This window comes from Pinus tabuliformis, chromosome 6 (assembly GCF_031772625.1).
Source record: "Pinus tabuliformis cultivar Carrire ecotype Pingquan chromosome 6, CPIR1, whole genome shotgun sequence".
In the NCBI taxonomy this organism is placed as follows: Eukaryota; Viridiplantae; Streptophyta; class Pinopsida; order Pinales; family Pinaceae; genus Pinus; species Pinus tabuliformis.
In genome coordinates this window covers 632,183,682-632,197,726 of record NC_142292.1, presented here as the reverse complement: position 1 = coordinate 632,197,726, position 14,045 = coordinate 632,183,682, and the positions used below count along the sequence as shown (strand labels likewise).

Sequence of the window (14,045 nt, the reverse complement as noted above, 5' to 3'; positions counted from 1 at the left end):
AACCTTTTGATTATTTAGAATCCGAACAATCTTATCCATTGCCCCTTGGATGAATGGGAGATGCATATTGGAAGTTTAATCTCTAGGTCCTTTCTTTATTTTCAGCCCTTTCGATGCTTTTACACTAGTATAAAATTGCTAATTAGTTTTTTTTCCAAAGGAAAAAACGGTAACCTTTTATTAAAGAATTAATGAAAAGTTACACTAGTAGTTGCAATGAAGCATTTCGTAAACTGCCACATGGGCTCGCATGGTTACACACCGTTAGAAGACAAACGTGCACAAAGAAGAAGAAAAGAGAAGAGGAGAGAGAAAGAAAAGGGGGAAAAAACTGAATTCCGGTAGTGAGTAAAGACTCATGCTTTAGGTTTTTCTCCCCTTTTTCTTTTCGACCTTACACCACTCTCCTTGAGTGGGCTCGGTCGAAGCAATGACTAGTTGTGTTTCTGCATTCTGTGTGCCTGTTTCTTTGTCTGAGTCTGAAGTATCTGAGTGGTGATGCCGTTTGTTGCCTCCCATTGTCATCTCTGCCTGATTTTGGTGGGTCTCTGCCTGTTGTGGAGCCTTGTTGTCTGATATGTTTTCCTTCTGATTCCCTGTTTCTGCTTCCTCTATGATGGTATCATCCTCTTCTGTTTCTGATTCTTCAACTTCTGGTGTCGAAGAGGCTTTCCTTTCCGCGACTCTCTTCTTTGCAACCTCATCTATGTTCTGCCAACCTTTGGGCTTCCCTTGTAAAATTGCTAATTAGTTACTAAAAAGCCGACTAACATTTACATTTAAATGATGATTTTTCAGTCAATGACCAATAATGGCCAATTTAGAATATCTTATAACACGACCAACTTTTAGTTGTACTTATCTTACTCATTAATTGGTTGTCTCAATTTTATCATCTAGTAATATATTTAGTCAAAAATTTGGTCATTAATTTAAAATAAATTTAACCAACATATTGGTCACATTATAAGATACTATAAATTATCTACTATTATTCATATATATGAAAATTTTATTTATCCTTTGAAACCAATTAACAACCAAATAAATACAACTAAATTTTGGTTGTATTATAAGATAACGTAAATTAGCTACTAATAGTCGTATATATGTAAAATGTAGTCATCATTTATAATCACACATTTATCATTGACGTAGTCATTTATCTTTTTTTGGTAGTTTCATATTCGTTATAAATGACTTATTTAGTAGTTTATATTAATTTCATTTACATTCATTAATAATCATTATAAACAACCAATTTAGTCCAATATTAATTTTGTTTGTGTTCACCATTAATCAATCTAAGCTACGAATTTAGTACCTTTAGATTGATTTTATGTGTTCATTATCAATCAACATAAATTAATTAGTACTATTTTGCGACTAAATTTAAAAAATGTCATACAATTTGCATGCTCATCTAATATGAAAACATGAAGTTGCATATGTTAATTGTAATGCTAAATAATATCAAATACCACTATAAATAATTTCAACCACAAATTATATTATATTAAATTTGAAGTTTACATCATGATTTTCCAACTTAATATTGGTTGTACTACAATTTACACATGAAAATATTGTTTCATCACTTCAAAACATTATCATTGTGTTCGCGTGGCATTTCAGGTCAATTCACCAACTCTAAATAATTGACCATGAGTCTCTATATGTGTCTCATGTGGGGTATTGGCTTTAAGGGTATCATTAGACTAGTTCTATTCTCTCTCTCTCTTTCTGCATTTGTCACTCCAATGTTATTGCTACCCTCTTTCTTCAATTCCTGCTTCTTACAAACAACAGCAAGTTCCTCTTTCGAAAATCAAAGAAGATATAATGTAGAGAATAAGACATGAAAGACAATGAAAACTTGAATATAAACTAAAATAGACCTAAATTATTTATATGATACCTGGAAATTAGCAATGTCAATGCCATTTTTCCTCCAAAAAACAAGAAACTTGAATAAGTTTTTTTAAGTTGGGCAATAGTGGCCACTATGGCCAAATGACCTGTATAATTAAAGAAAATAAAACATCCCCATAGAAAAGAACACCTTTGGAACTTAGTATTCAACCTTCAAGAAAAGCTTAAGCACAATCATCCTAGCTAAGTTGCATGCTAAAAATATCCAGTTGTAGATAACTTGTGCAAAATAAATGGAAAGAAAATGACAGCATACAATAAATAATATATGCCAACTCACTCGAAAATTGTATCATGGAATAAAAAAATTCTCCTATGGTTACCCATATATATGGGAGGGTAACAATTCCCAATATGCCATGATCCTTAGGGTCCAGAGTAAGTAACCGTCCTACTAATGTAATGATTGATTGGTTGCATCTTGTCCCTTCCTATCCTTCATGAGCAGCAATAATATAAATAATTCCATCCTTAACTAGATTTACTCCATATAATATTTTTCACATGCTATCTCCACATACCCACCAAAAATGTCACATATGCCAAACAAATGGTATTTTGGAATTTTTTCTAAAACTATGTCAGTTACAACCCCCTTTCAATGTATCTCACCAAATGTATCAAGTTTATTATCTTATTTTATATTCATTCACATCATGAAAATTTAAATTTCAAAAACAAAGAAAACCCCAATACCTTTGGATCATAATGCTCATCCATATTTGCTACACATTGTAGGAATTAATACTTTCTTACGATCAACTAACTAGTCTTAATATATATTTTTCTTCTTTCATTTTAGAAGCACATAAAGTGATTTTCTATTAGCTCGCAAACATGTTTCCATTAAAAGTGGTCATTCCATCACTCTTCATGAAATTTTTCCATGCAACCTTTTATTTCCTGCCCTGACAAAACAACTCTTGCATTATTATATTAAAGAGCATGTTTCATGTGCCATAACAAATATGATTTGCAAGATCTTATGAGTACTATAGAAAAACTAGACATAATATTACTAAAAATGTATAATGAACTAGAAATGGTGGAAACCATAACAAACCTAAAAGGAATTGAAAAGACAACAAATGAAAGATGATGCCATACCCCTTCTTCAAGTTTCCTATCTAGAAAATATAGGCAATAAGAATTACGTGTAGCAAGAGTCAAGGCTCCATAAGCACTTCACACAACATATACATTTCACCCATGGAACCAACAGAAAAGATGTGAAGAATGAGTTTTCTCACTAGTACAAAATGACTAATTAGTTACTAAAAAAAGGACTAAAGTTTTCATATAAATGACCATTTTTCATTCGATGGCTAGTAGTAGCTAATTTACAATATCTTACAACATGACCAAATTTTAGTCATTTTTATATTAATGATTAATTGGTTGTCTCAATTACATTGTCTAGTGGTATATTTAGGCATTAATTTAGTTATTTATTTAGTGTTTAATTTCCACAATTAATTACCAAATATACAACAAAATTTACTACTATATGTTCACCCGAGTAAGCCAATTAATGACTGAATAAATACGACCAAAATGTTGGTCGTGTTATAAGATATTGTAAATTAGCTACTAATAGTCATATATATGAAAATTTTAGTCAAGATTTGAAAACAATTGATGACCAAAGAAATATGACTAAATTTTGGTCGTGTTATAAAATACTATAAATTAGATACTAATAGTCATATATATGCAAACTTTGGTCATCATTTGAAACAAATTAATGACAAAAGAAATATGACTAAATTTTGGTCATGTTATAAGATATTGTAAATTAACAACTAATAGTCATATATATGCAACATTTAGTCGTCATTTGTAATCACAAATTTATCATTTGCAATAGTCATTTATCTTTCCTTGGTAGTTTCATATTCATTATATAACCAAATAATTTAGTAGATAATATTTATTTCATTTAGTTTGATTAATACTCATTATAAAAAACTAATTTAGTTGTATATTCATTTTATTTGTGTTTATTATTAATCAATATAAACTACTAATTTAGTAGCTTTAGATTAATTTTTTGTGATTATTATTAATCAACATAAATTAATTAGTATGATTTTGCGACTAAATTAAAAAAAGTGTCATACAATGTGCATGTTCATCTAATATAAAAATGCAAAATTACATATGTTAATTACAATACTAAACTATATAAAGTACAACTATAAATAATTTCAACCACATAAACTATATTATATAAAATGTAAAATATTACAATATCAGTTTCCAATTTAATATTGGTTGGACTACAATTTACACATGAAATTTTGTTTCATCACTTCAAAGCATTATCATTGTGTTGCCAAGGAATTGCATGTGATTTCAACAACTCGAAAGACTTGACCATCATTCTCTATGTGTGTGTCTTATGTACGATATATATTGGCTCTAAGGGTAACACTAGATGAGTTTTGTTCTCTCTCTATCTTTTCACATTTTTCGCTCCAATGTTATATATATTGTTCTCCTCTTTCATCAATTCTTGGATTAGTACCATCAATATTCAGTTCTGAGTTGTTTTTGTGTAATACATGAAAGATGATGAACACTAGAATATAAACTAAAGTAGACTATAAAATATTTATACAACATAAATGCTAACATCAACAATGTCAAAGCTATTTTTCCCCATAAAAGTGAGAAATTCAAACAAGTTTTCTTGAGTTGGGTGATAGTGGCTATTATGTGGCCAGATGACCTGTATAAACAAAGAAAATAAAACATCACCATAGGAAATAACACCTTAGTAACTTAGTATTCAACCTTCAAGGAAAGCTTAAGGTACAATCATCTCAACTAAGTTACATGCTAAAAATATCAAGTTGTAGATAACTTGTGAAACAAAATAATATGAGATGTGATGTCTAATCCTTGTCATTATATTCGCAACAAAATTTCATTCTCTAATCCATGAACTTTGTCAAGTATATAAACAACATGTGCTTAAATAATAACATGAAAGTAAACTTTGTAATAGTCATGAAATATTTTAACAAAAAACAACTAAAAGGATTTCAATCAATATTGTGTAATACTAATTTCATCTTGAAGCTTTGGTTGTTGTTTAAATGGACATGATACCTAGTATTTTCAATTTCATAGTTAAAAGACAAAACAAAATAAAAATAAATGTTCAAAATAAAATCAAACAATACAAAGACGATATCTTGGAATTGACATTGCATTTATAAATTGATTTACCTGTCCATCGATGTCTTATGTGGCATTCCTAATATTTTTTCTTGCACAAAATAATGGTCAATGAGGTGAAAGAATTACAACATTAAAAACCATAGGAATCCCTACTAGAAACATTTCAAAATTAGATGGCTCGAGTGCATAAATGATCTCCAATAGAAAATGAATCCTATCCAATCCATGCTCTCCATTGTCTTCCCATCCTTTTCCCAATGACATTTCTTGTAACTTGCACACACCAAAGTCAAGTAAGAATCAAATCAAGGATTTGACATTTGTTTTTATCTTTCATATCAATAAACTTTGAATCTAAAAATATTTACGCCGTAAGGGGTTTCCCTTTGAAATCAACTTTCCTTTGGGGTTACGTGTACAATTCTAAGCCTTTGATTTAATTGTTAGATGATTAAGATAATCTTACCCATCCAATTGATTTAACTACAAATTATAGACGATTAAGATAATCTTACCCATCATATTGATTTAACTACAAATTATAAAAATGAGATGTGACCCAACAGATCGACCTCACCCTTGCCCTCGCTCGATGCTACGCTACTTCCAGGTGCTTGAGACCTCGCACTTGCCCTCGCTCGGTAATACTTCTAAGTGCTTCTCGGACTGGAATGGAATTGATCATCTGATTTGCATTCACTCTCTGCATCGATCGAAGGCTTCAAGTCAGATGTCGCTGGCGTGGTGGAGGACAGACAGGCTTAAAGAAACTGTTGTTGTGGGAAAGATAATTTGGCTCCCCTTCTTCTCTGTTTTATTTCAGGCATAGTAATTTGGGTTTTTTGGTGTAGCTTGCTTCAAGATTTCTATGTGTTGGTTTACCCATTTCTGCTTATTACATATGCGGGACAAGTGGCTTATTTGATTTTTGTCAGAGTGGAGGCTGAAATGCATAAATAAACAAATAATTAGACTTTTCGTGTGTCTTCGCTTCATAGCATCTGCATTATTGTGTACTGTGTAACTCCTGGATTGCTGTAAACTGACAAAGCACTACCTATGGAAACCTCTGCTAAGTCAGGGAAGGGTGCAGGGGGCCGAAAGGGAGGCTCCAAGAAAACTCTCATCATGAAATCAGTCAAGGCCGACCTTCAATTTTCTGTTGGAAGGCTCGCCAGGTATCTGAAGAATGGCAGATATGCCAAGAGGGTTGGGATTGGAGCCCCCATTTTTCTTGCAATTGTGCTTGAATACCTAGCAGCTGAGGTAAATATTGATATGAATTTTGTTTTCAACACATTGATTTGGTTCGATGATGTAGCAATTTGTTTGGTGGTTCGATTGTATCAGTGGCTTTTGTCAATTAGTGTGCTTTCCAAGTTATGGTTTTGGGGATTTACAGGATATTGGATTTATTTCGTGGGGTGTTAAGGGTTTCATTTTGGGGAATTTTTTGATTTAGTTTTGGGGCTCTTTTTTCGGTTCCAGGTTCTTGAATTGGCAGGAAATGCTGCCAAAGACAACAAGAAGAATAGGATAATTCCCCACCATATTCAGATGGCCGTGAGAAATGACGATGAATTGGGAAAGCTTTTGGGGAAAGTTACCATAGCTCATGGTGGCGTAATTCCAAACATTCACCAGGTGCTCTTGCCCAAGAAGGCTGGAGAAAAGATGCCAGAGAAGGCTAAAGGTTCAAAGAAGTCCTAGTGGCATTTGGATTTCGGGGTTTTGGCATATTTGTAAGCATCCATAGCCATGAATACGAATGTGCCTGATTTGACTGTCAGCGAGCCTGGGTTTCGTGATTTTGGGTTTTTTTGTGTGACATTGATGCTAATGTTGTAGCCTTCGAAGGTTTTATGGGTTACGGTGCCTGTATGGCCATGTTGCTCCCTGTTTTGTTTATGTGGAATTGATTTGGAGACTGGTGGTGATGCCTTTTGTATAGTAAATAATTTGGATTAAAATCCTTTTTTTCTATGTGGTTCATTTGCCAAGTTTTATATGTTTGAAACACAAAAGCCTCTTGTGAATTGCAGGTTTTCGCTTATTATTAAATATAATCCCTGTTTTAATTTCTAAAATTCTAGGGCTACTGATTACAATACTGCTATTCATTTGGTCAGAAATTTGGAATTTTCTTATTAGGCCCTTTTGGGTTCTAATTAAATCTGTGAAAGGCATGGCTCCATTTTAACGCGTACACGTTCACAGAATCAGGGGACAAATTACATTATCCTCTCAGTGGAATCAAAGGAATTGTCTATATAGTCCTTTTTCGGAATCAAACCTAAATCTTTATCTAGGGTTTTAATAATCTACGGCTTTAATATGAAATACTTCCATTTTTGGAGGATCTTGCAAGGAAAGACACTGGTGGAAATGGATCCTACAGAGAAGATAAGGATGGAAGACACCCCTGGTTTAACGTTTAAGACTTTCAGTGGCACGATGAGTGGTTTCGTTGGGGGTATGTCTGAGGAGGTATGGTGGCCAGATGGTATGATGTGCCGAAGGTTGAAAGGAGCATTTCCCTTTCAGGTTTAATCAATATTATGCAACTTATAGGGAGTTATGGTCTCACATTTGTTGCAATCTAAGGGGTCTTTGCATTGACAAATCACATGGTTGAGAAATTTTGAGAGAAGGACTTCTCGAATGGACCCATGGGTGGCTTTGTTGCTGGCACCTCCATCTTGGGTTTCAGAGGTAGAGATTCTACCTGTTCGAAAGCTATGTTTTTTCTGGGCAAAATTCTTCTAAATTCAATTATAGTGCTGATAATTAATTATTTATATTAGACAAAATGCTTACTTTCATTACTGTGTGGAAATTGAACCCATGGCTAATATGAATATATTACTATTTAATGTAGCCTTCTTAGGAGATACAGTTCTAAAGATCCCTTTTGTTAGAAACCATGGGTGTGTATCTTTTCTATTATAATGTCTCCCCAGACTTTTCTCTGGCCCTGGTTGCTTGTCATGTTTTGCTTCACAAGATGTCCCCTGGCCTCGAGGGGCGAAACGTGTCTCTAAGATTCGAACGTTGGTAGGAGCATGTAACACACCTCTTTCCTAACCAAACACCCTTGTTGACATGTAATTTTTTAATTCGGTGTCTCAATACAATCGACTTTTTGAAGCACATGATGGGAACGACAATTTTATTTTCCTATTGATCCTCTGTGGGTGTGGGTTGTATTTTAAATTGAGTCTGACGAAACACATCTTCAGTTCAATTTTCTTTAGTTAAGTACTCCTACCAACTCGGAAATTTCATAAGGTGTTTCTCCAGCAACACCTTGAACTAGCAAAGAATACAGGGGTTGTCAACCTTGAAAAAAGCAATGGCAAGCAATTGACGCTCCTTGCATCATATACTAGATTGAATTTTTTCAGTATGCAAAATGTTGGAAATGCTATAAACTCGAAGACAAAGGAATTGCTTGAGAAGAGTGCAACGACTCAGAAAATTTTTCTGATTGTTGTTATGATGGTGGCTTTGTTGCCAACACCTCCATCTTGGGTTTGAGAGGTAGAGATTCTACCCATTCGAAAGCTCTATTTTTCTGGGCAAAATTCTTCTGTTCGTTTTTGAAAAACTCAGTACAAGTAAAGTTAGCTTCATGTTCTCACCCATAATGATTGCTTGGTTTGTGACCAATGTCATGACAGGACTGTATAATATTGTGAAATATTATCCTGGAGCATTCAAGGAATTCAACTAATATTATATATACTATTACTTTCATGAATATCACAAACAAGGATGGGTGATGCTTGGAGGTGTAGTCTTGTGTATAACAGGTATTGATTATTCTCATGATGATGTGTGCCTGATTTTATCATATAGTATACTTGGAACTGTTTTCTAACTCAATTGATAAATCCATACCAACGATTTTCTAAAAAAAATTCATAATTTCATCCCAATTATTTATGTTAAAGCTATACAAATAGAAACACTAACATCAGTTCTTTGCTCTAACTGGATCCAGCTGTTGAGGCATGTTTGCATAATTGGGCCATTTCAACAGGAAATCAATCCAATTCCAAGCTATATGTCATGAATATTGAATATGGAAAAACACCTATAAAAGTATGCATCTTTCTTCTTATCTTTTCTACTTAACTAATGATGTTGATGTTGTTTTATCTTGTGGTTAGGTCTAACATTTGGCATCCATCATCTACATTCCCACATTTTTTATACCTGCCAACAAGGGTGATTCCAACAGCAAAATCTACCTCAAACCCACTCTTAATAATGTCAGCATGGATCTTCTTCCCCTATTCTAGGAGTTGTACTACCAGTGCAGGCCTTGACAATGGTGCCAAAGGTGAAGTTATTTGGCTTAAAAACACTCTCCTTCATTTGACCAAAAAAATTTAGGGCCTCATGGCATTACCCATTCTGTGCATATCCTGAAATTACAAAATTCCATGTAACTTCATCTAGCTTAGGCATTGCATTAAATAGTTTCAGTGTTTGGTCATTACACCCATGTTTACCATAGCCACCTATCATTGCATTCTATGCAATTGCACAACATCTCTCCACCATTATTCATAACCTCATTTTCTCTATAAACAACAATACTCATGCAAAACCCAAATTCCACAATACGAATTTTCCCAATACATAACCCACAACTTAGTTCTATTGTTGCTACTGCCTAATGACATAAAAAATATATACATTATTTGGCATTAACTACATTTCGCAATTTAGTATTTAAACATTAGCCGCTGATGAATCATGATAGTAATTGTTACTAAGCTTGAATAAATCTCTGATGGGCACTTGTATGGTGATTGGTTGGAGCACTGACTCCTACAATCAGGTCTGCCCATAAATGTATCTCAAAAAATCCTTTCATGTCAAACTGGTATCAATGTGGCACCTCAAGTCAATGCTCCATCACACGTGTTGATTTTGTTCCAATTTATGATGCCTTTTTTATTCCTACAGTGATGTCAGCTATGCAAGGAATTTAGTCTAGGAATAGTAACATGAGCTAAGGTAAGATGATGCAAGAATGTGAAGTAGATACTATTAGCTTGCCTTCCATGAGTATATTTGGATGTAATCAAGTTTTCCAGTATGGTTTAGTTTATTTGAAGGAGGGATGCAACTCCCTATCATAAACATGATATCATCTGTGGGTATAATGTGAATTATGGCATCCCACTTCCTGACATAATTTTTGTTTCCGTATGTTAACTCATGCAGGCGTTTTTGTACTCATCATTTTTTATCTTGTTACTAATGTTCCTTTTTCAAAATCTCAGTACAAGTAAAGTTAGCTTCATGTCTCAACCAGAATGATCACCTGGTTCGTGACCAACATCGTGATCGGACTATATAATATTGTGAAATATTATTTTGGAGCATTGAAGGCATTCAACCCATATTATACATATTATTACTTTCATGAATATCACAAACAAGGATGGGTGATGCTTGGAGGTGTAGTCTTATGTATAACAGGCATTGATTATTCTCATGATGATATGTGTCTCTTATCATATAGTATACTTGGAATTGTTTTATAACTCAATTGATAAATCCATACCAATGATTTTCTCAAACAAAATTCATAACTTCATCCCAATTATTTATTTTAAAGCTATACAAATAGAAACACTAACATCAGTTCTTTGTTCTGACTGGATCCAGGTGCAGAGGCCATGTTTGCAGACTTGGGCCATTTCAAAAGAAAATCAATCCAGGTCCAAGCTATGTCAAGGACAAAATTATTAGTATTTCATCATACCTGTGTGCTTCATCCTCCTTAAGTTTTAGTACCATAATGAGAAATTTGGGTTTTTTGGTGCAGCTTGCTTTTTTGTGTGTTGGTTTACCCATCTTTGCTTATCACATATATGGGACAAGCGACTTATTTGATTAAAAACCTAGGGGACATAGGCTGTACATTCTACAAAGAAATACCACAACCTGTGTATTGGCCAATGTTCATTGTTGCCACTTTATCAGCCATTGTAGCAAGTCAAGCATTGATTACAGCAACAATCTCAATCATAAGACAGTCCATGGCTCTTAGTTGCTTCCCTCGAGTGAATATTGTGCATACCTCACAAAATTACGAGGGTTAGATCTATTCACCTGAAGTTAACTATGTTCTCATGGTTATCTACCTTGCAATTGTAATAGGATTCTGGGATGGAACATAGTTTGGAAATGCATATGGTAAGAGTATACAAATTTATATCTGACAACCGAATTTGGTAGTTTTTATCGATTTTGTTGAGTTTCCAAGGATAATTTTAGGTGTTTGGTGGTGCAGGGGTTGCAGTGGTTGGTGTCATGTTCATTACGACGTGCGTAGTAACCTTGGTCATGCTTGTGGTTTGGAACATGCATGTTTTTCTTATACTACCCTTCACTCTATTTTTTGCTATCTTTGAAGGAGTTTATCTATCATCTATATTGAAAAAGGTTCCATAGGGAGGTTGGTGTCCCTTCCTAATTGCAAAAATTTTGGTCATGCTTGTGGGTTGGAACATGCATGTTTTTCTTATATCACCCTTCACTCCGTTTTTTGCTATCTTTGAAGGAGTTTATCTATCATTTGTATTGAATAAGGTGCCATAGGGTGTTTGGTGTCCCTTCATCATTGCAACAATTTTTGTGACCATAATGTTCTCTTGGAAATAAGGAAGGTAGAAAAAGTATAAATATTTAGCACAGAGAAAACTCAGCATAGAAGGTTTGAATGGATTGGTTGTCGGGGTGAATTCACTTATACCAGGAATTCATTTCTTTTGCAGTGACCTTATTTCTGACTTACCACCGATTATTGAGCATTATGTAAAGAATGTGGGGTCTCTGCATGAAGTTCTTGTCATTGTCACCATAAGAATGGTTCCAGTCAAGACAATACTTTTGTCGGAGAAATTTATGGTTGGAAAACTAGAGCCAAAAGGTGTATATAAATGTGTAGCCCAATATGGTTACAAAGATGCCCCAAACATTGAAGGATCTGAATTTATCAACCAAGTTTTTGAAACTGTAAAAGACTATCTCAAGCTTAGAGGAACTCATTCCTCCTCACATGACAGAAGTTATGCAAGCAGAAATACAGTGGAAGAAAGTAACTACTCTTAGATGAGGAATTGTAGTAGATTGAATTGGCAAAGAATACAAGGTTTGTGTATGTTCTAGGAAAAACCACATTGAAGACTAATAAGAGCAATGTGCCTTTTGAAGGATTACTGATTGACAAGCTCTACAGGTTTCTCCAAAACGATTGCATGTTGGCTCTATCTCCCTACAATATACCACCTGTGCATTTACCTCAAGTCAGAATGGTGCAAGAAATTTAGAGTTCGTTCACACAACACTATTAGAAGACAATGAAATTATAAGCTTTTACTCATAATAAAGATTTTAGGGCCTTAAAGTTCCTCATCATCGAAAATAAGATATAATTTTGTACTATTGTTACTATTTTAATAGATTTATAAGATTTCAAAATGCAAATTTATGTTGAGATCAGAAGAAATAAGCATTGAGTTTTTACCATTTCTTTAATAAATCATGAGTCATGTAGAGTGAACTGGTACATACATGTTTAATGTTTTGTGACTGGTGGAATGGAAAAAAATGATAACAGCTCATTACTTTTCAGTTTCAATCCTTCTTTTATAGTAAGGCTCTTATTTTTTGATGAAATGCAGAGGCTGGTAAATCAAAATTTTCAAGAAATCACAGGTAAAGTTTGTTAAGAGGGAATTTTAAATTTTAATAGTAACGCCTTTTTATCCTCTGTCCTTGGAAACTTGTACTGTTGCCACTTTAGCAGCCATTGTAGCTAGTCAAGCATTGATTACAGCAACATTCTTAATCACAAGACAGTCCGTGGCTCTTAGTTGCTTCCCTCGAGTGAATATTGTGCATACCTCACAAAACTACTAGGATTAGATCTATTCACCTGAAGTTAACTATGTTATCATGGTTATCTGCCTTGCAATTTTCGTAGGATTCCATACAATCCTGAATATTGAATAGTGAAATATGACAGAATGAAATTAGATGTCCAAATAATAATAAATATGACATGGAACTCAATCCTTGAAAATATTTTTTCCTCTCGTTGGCCCATTATCAGCTCAGCATTGGCACGTTTGTGGCGGTCTATAGTGATGATGGATCCTCTTCCGACTCTCACTCTAACCTCGTTATTGCTCTTCCTCAAACTTCCCAAGTCCTAGCTACTTCCACGAAACATTTTCTGGTGCAACACTACTTCTGAGATGCTTTCCTCTAACTTACTTCATTGTCTAGGGTTTATGCTTCTAGATTTTCCCCCCTTTTGAGTCCACCCAGACCCGTTTTCCATCTTATTCTCTACTCTTCCTTTCTTTCCTTAACATAGATTTTAGACTGTTTCAGAGATGCTCTAGGCAGTCAATCGTTTTTCTTCCCAGTCCTGTTGACCTGTTTTGGTCATTTGAGCTCATTACAGATTTTAGATTGTTTCAGAGATGCTCTACGCACCTCCTTATTGATGTTGTCAATCGTTGTTCTACCTCTTCCCAATCGATAGGTTTAATTTAGTTTTACATAACTAAACTTGCTATCAATGTGTTTCTTCTTCTGGAGAAACTCCAATCGATTGAAACTTCAGAATATTTGATCTATATTCTTTGATGTTTTAAAAGTATTTATGTTAATAATTACGTATCATTTCCATAGAAGATTTTATTTTCCCAACAGGCATTGATTCAACTGGTGAGGTCGACGGAATTTTAAGCCAACCACCTTACCTCCATTCTTGCTACATTTTTCTACATTCCTATAGCATAAGTTAAGGGGTGACACTACGTGCAATTCCAAGGACTGGGCAGATAAATACCCCTAGGATCTAGCACCAAGGGAAAGGAAATCCTCTCTTTGCA

At 34.1% G+C, this 14,045-nt stretch overlaps 1 protein-coding gene and 1 pseudogene across 1 annotated transcript; both read left to right on the top strand.

The window, feature by feature from the left end:
• Positions 1 to 12,470, top strand: part of LOC149260228 (potassium transporter 26-like) — a 125,180-nt pseudogene extending 112,710 nt beyond the window's left edge.
• LOC149260229 (histone H2A-like) lies at positions 6,178 to 7,203 on the top strand. The gene is made up of 2 exons (XM_089379437.1): positions 6,178 to 6,384; positions 6,607 to 7,203. The coding sequence occupies exons 1-2, from the start codon at positions 6,178 to 6,180 to the stop codon at positions 6,826 to 6,828; spliced, it is 429 nt and encodes a 142-aa protein (XP_089235563.1). The 3' UTR covers positions 6,829 to 7,203.
• Positions 12,471 to 14,045: the final 1,575 nt, after the last annotated feature.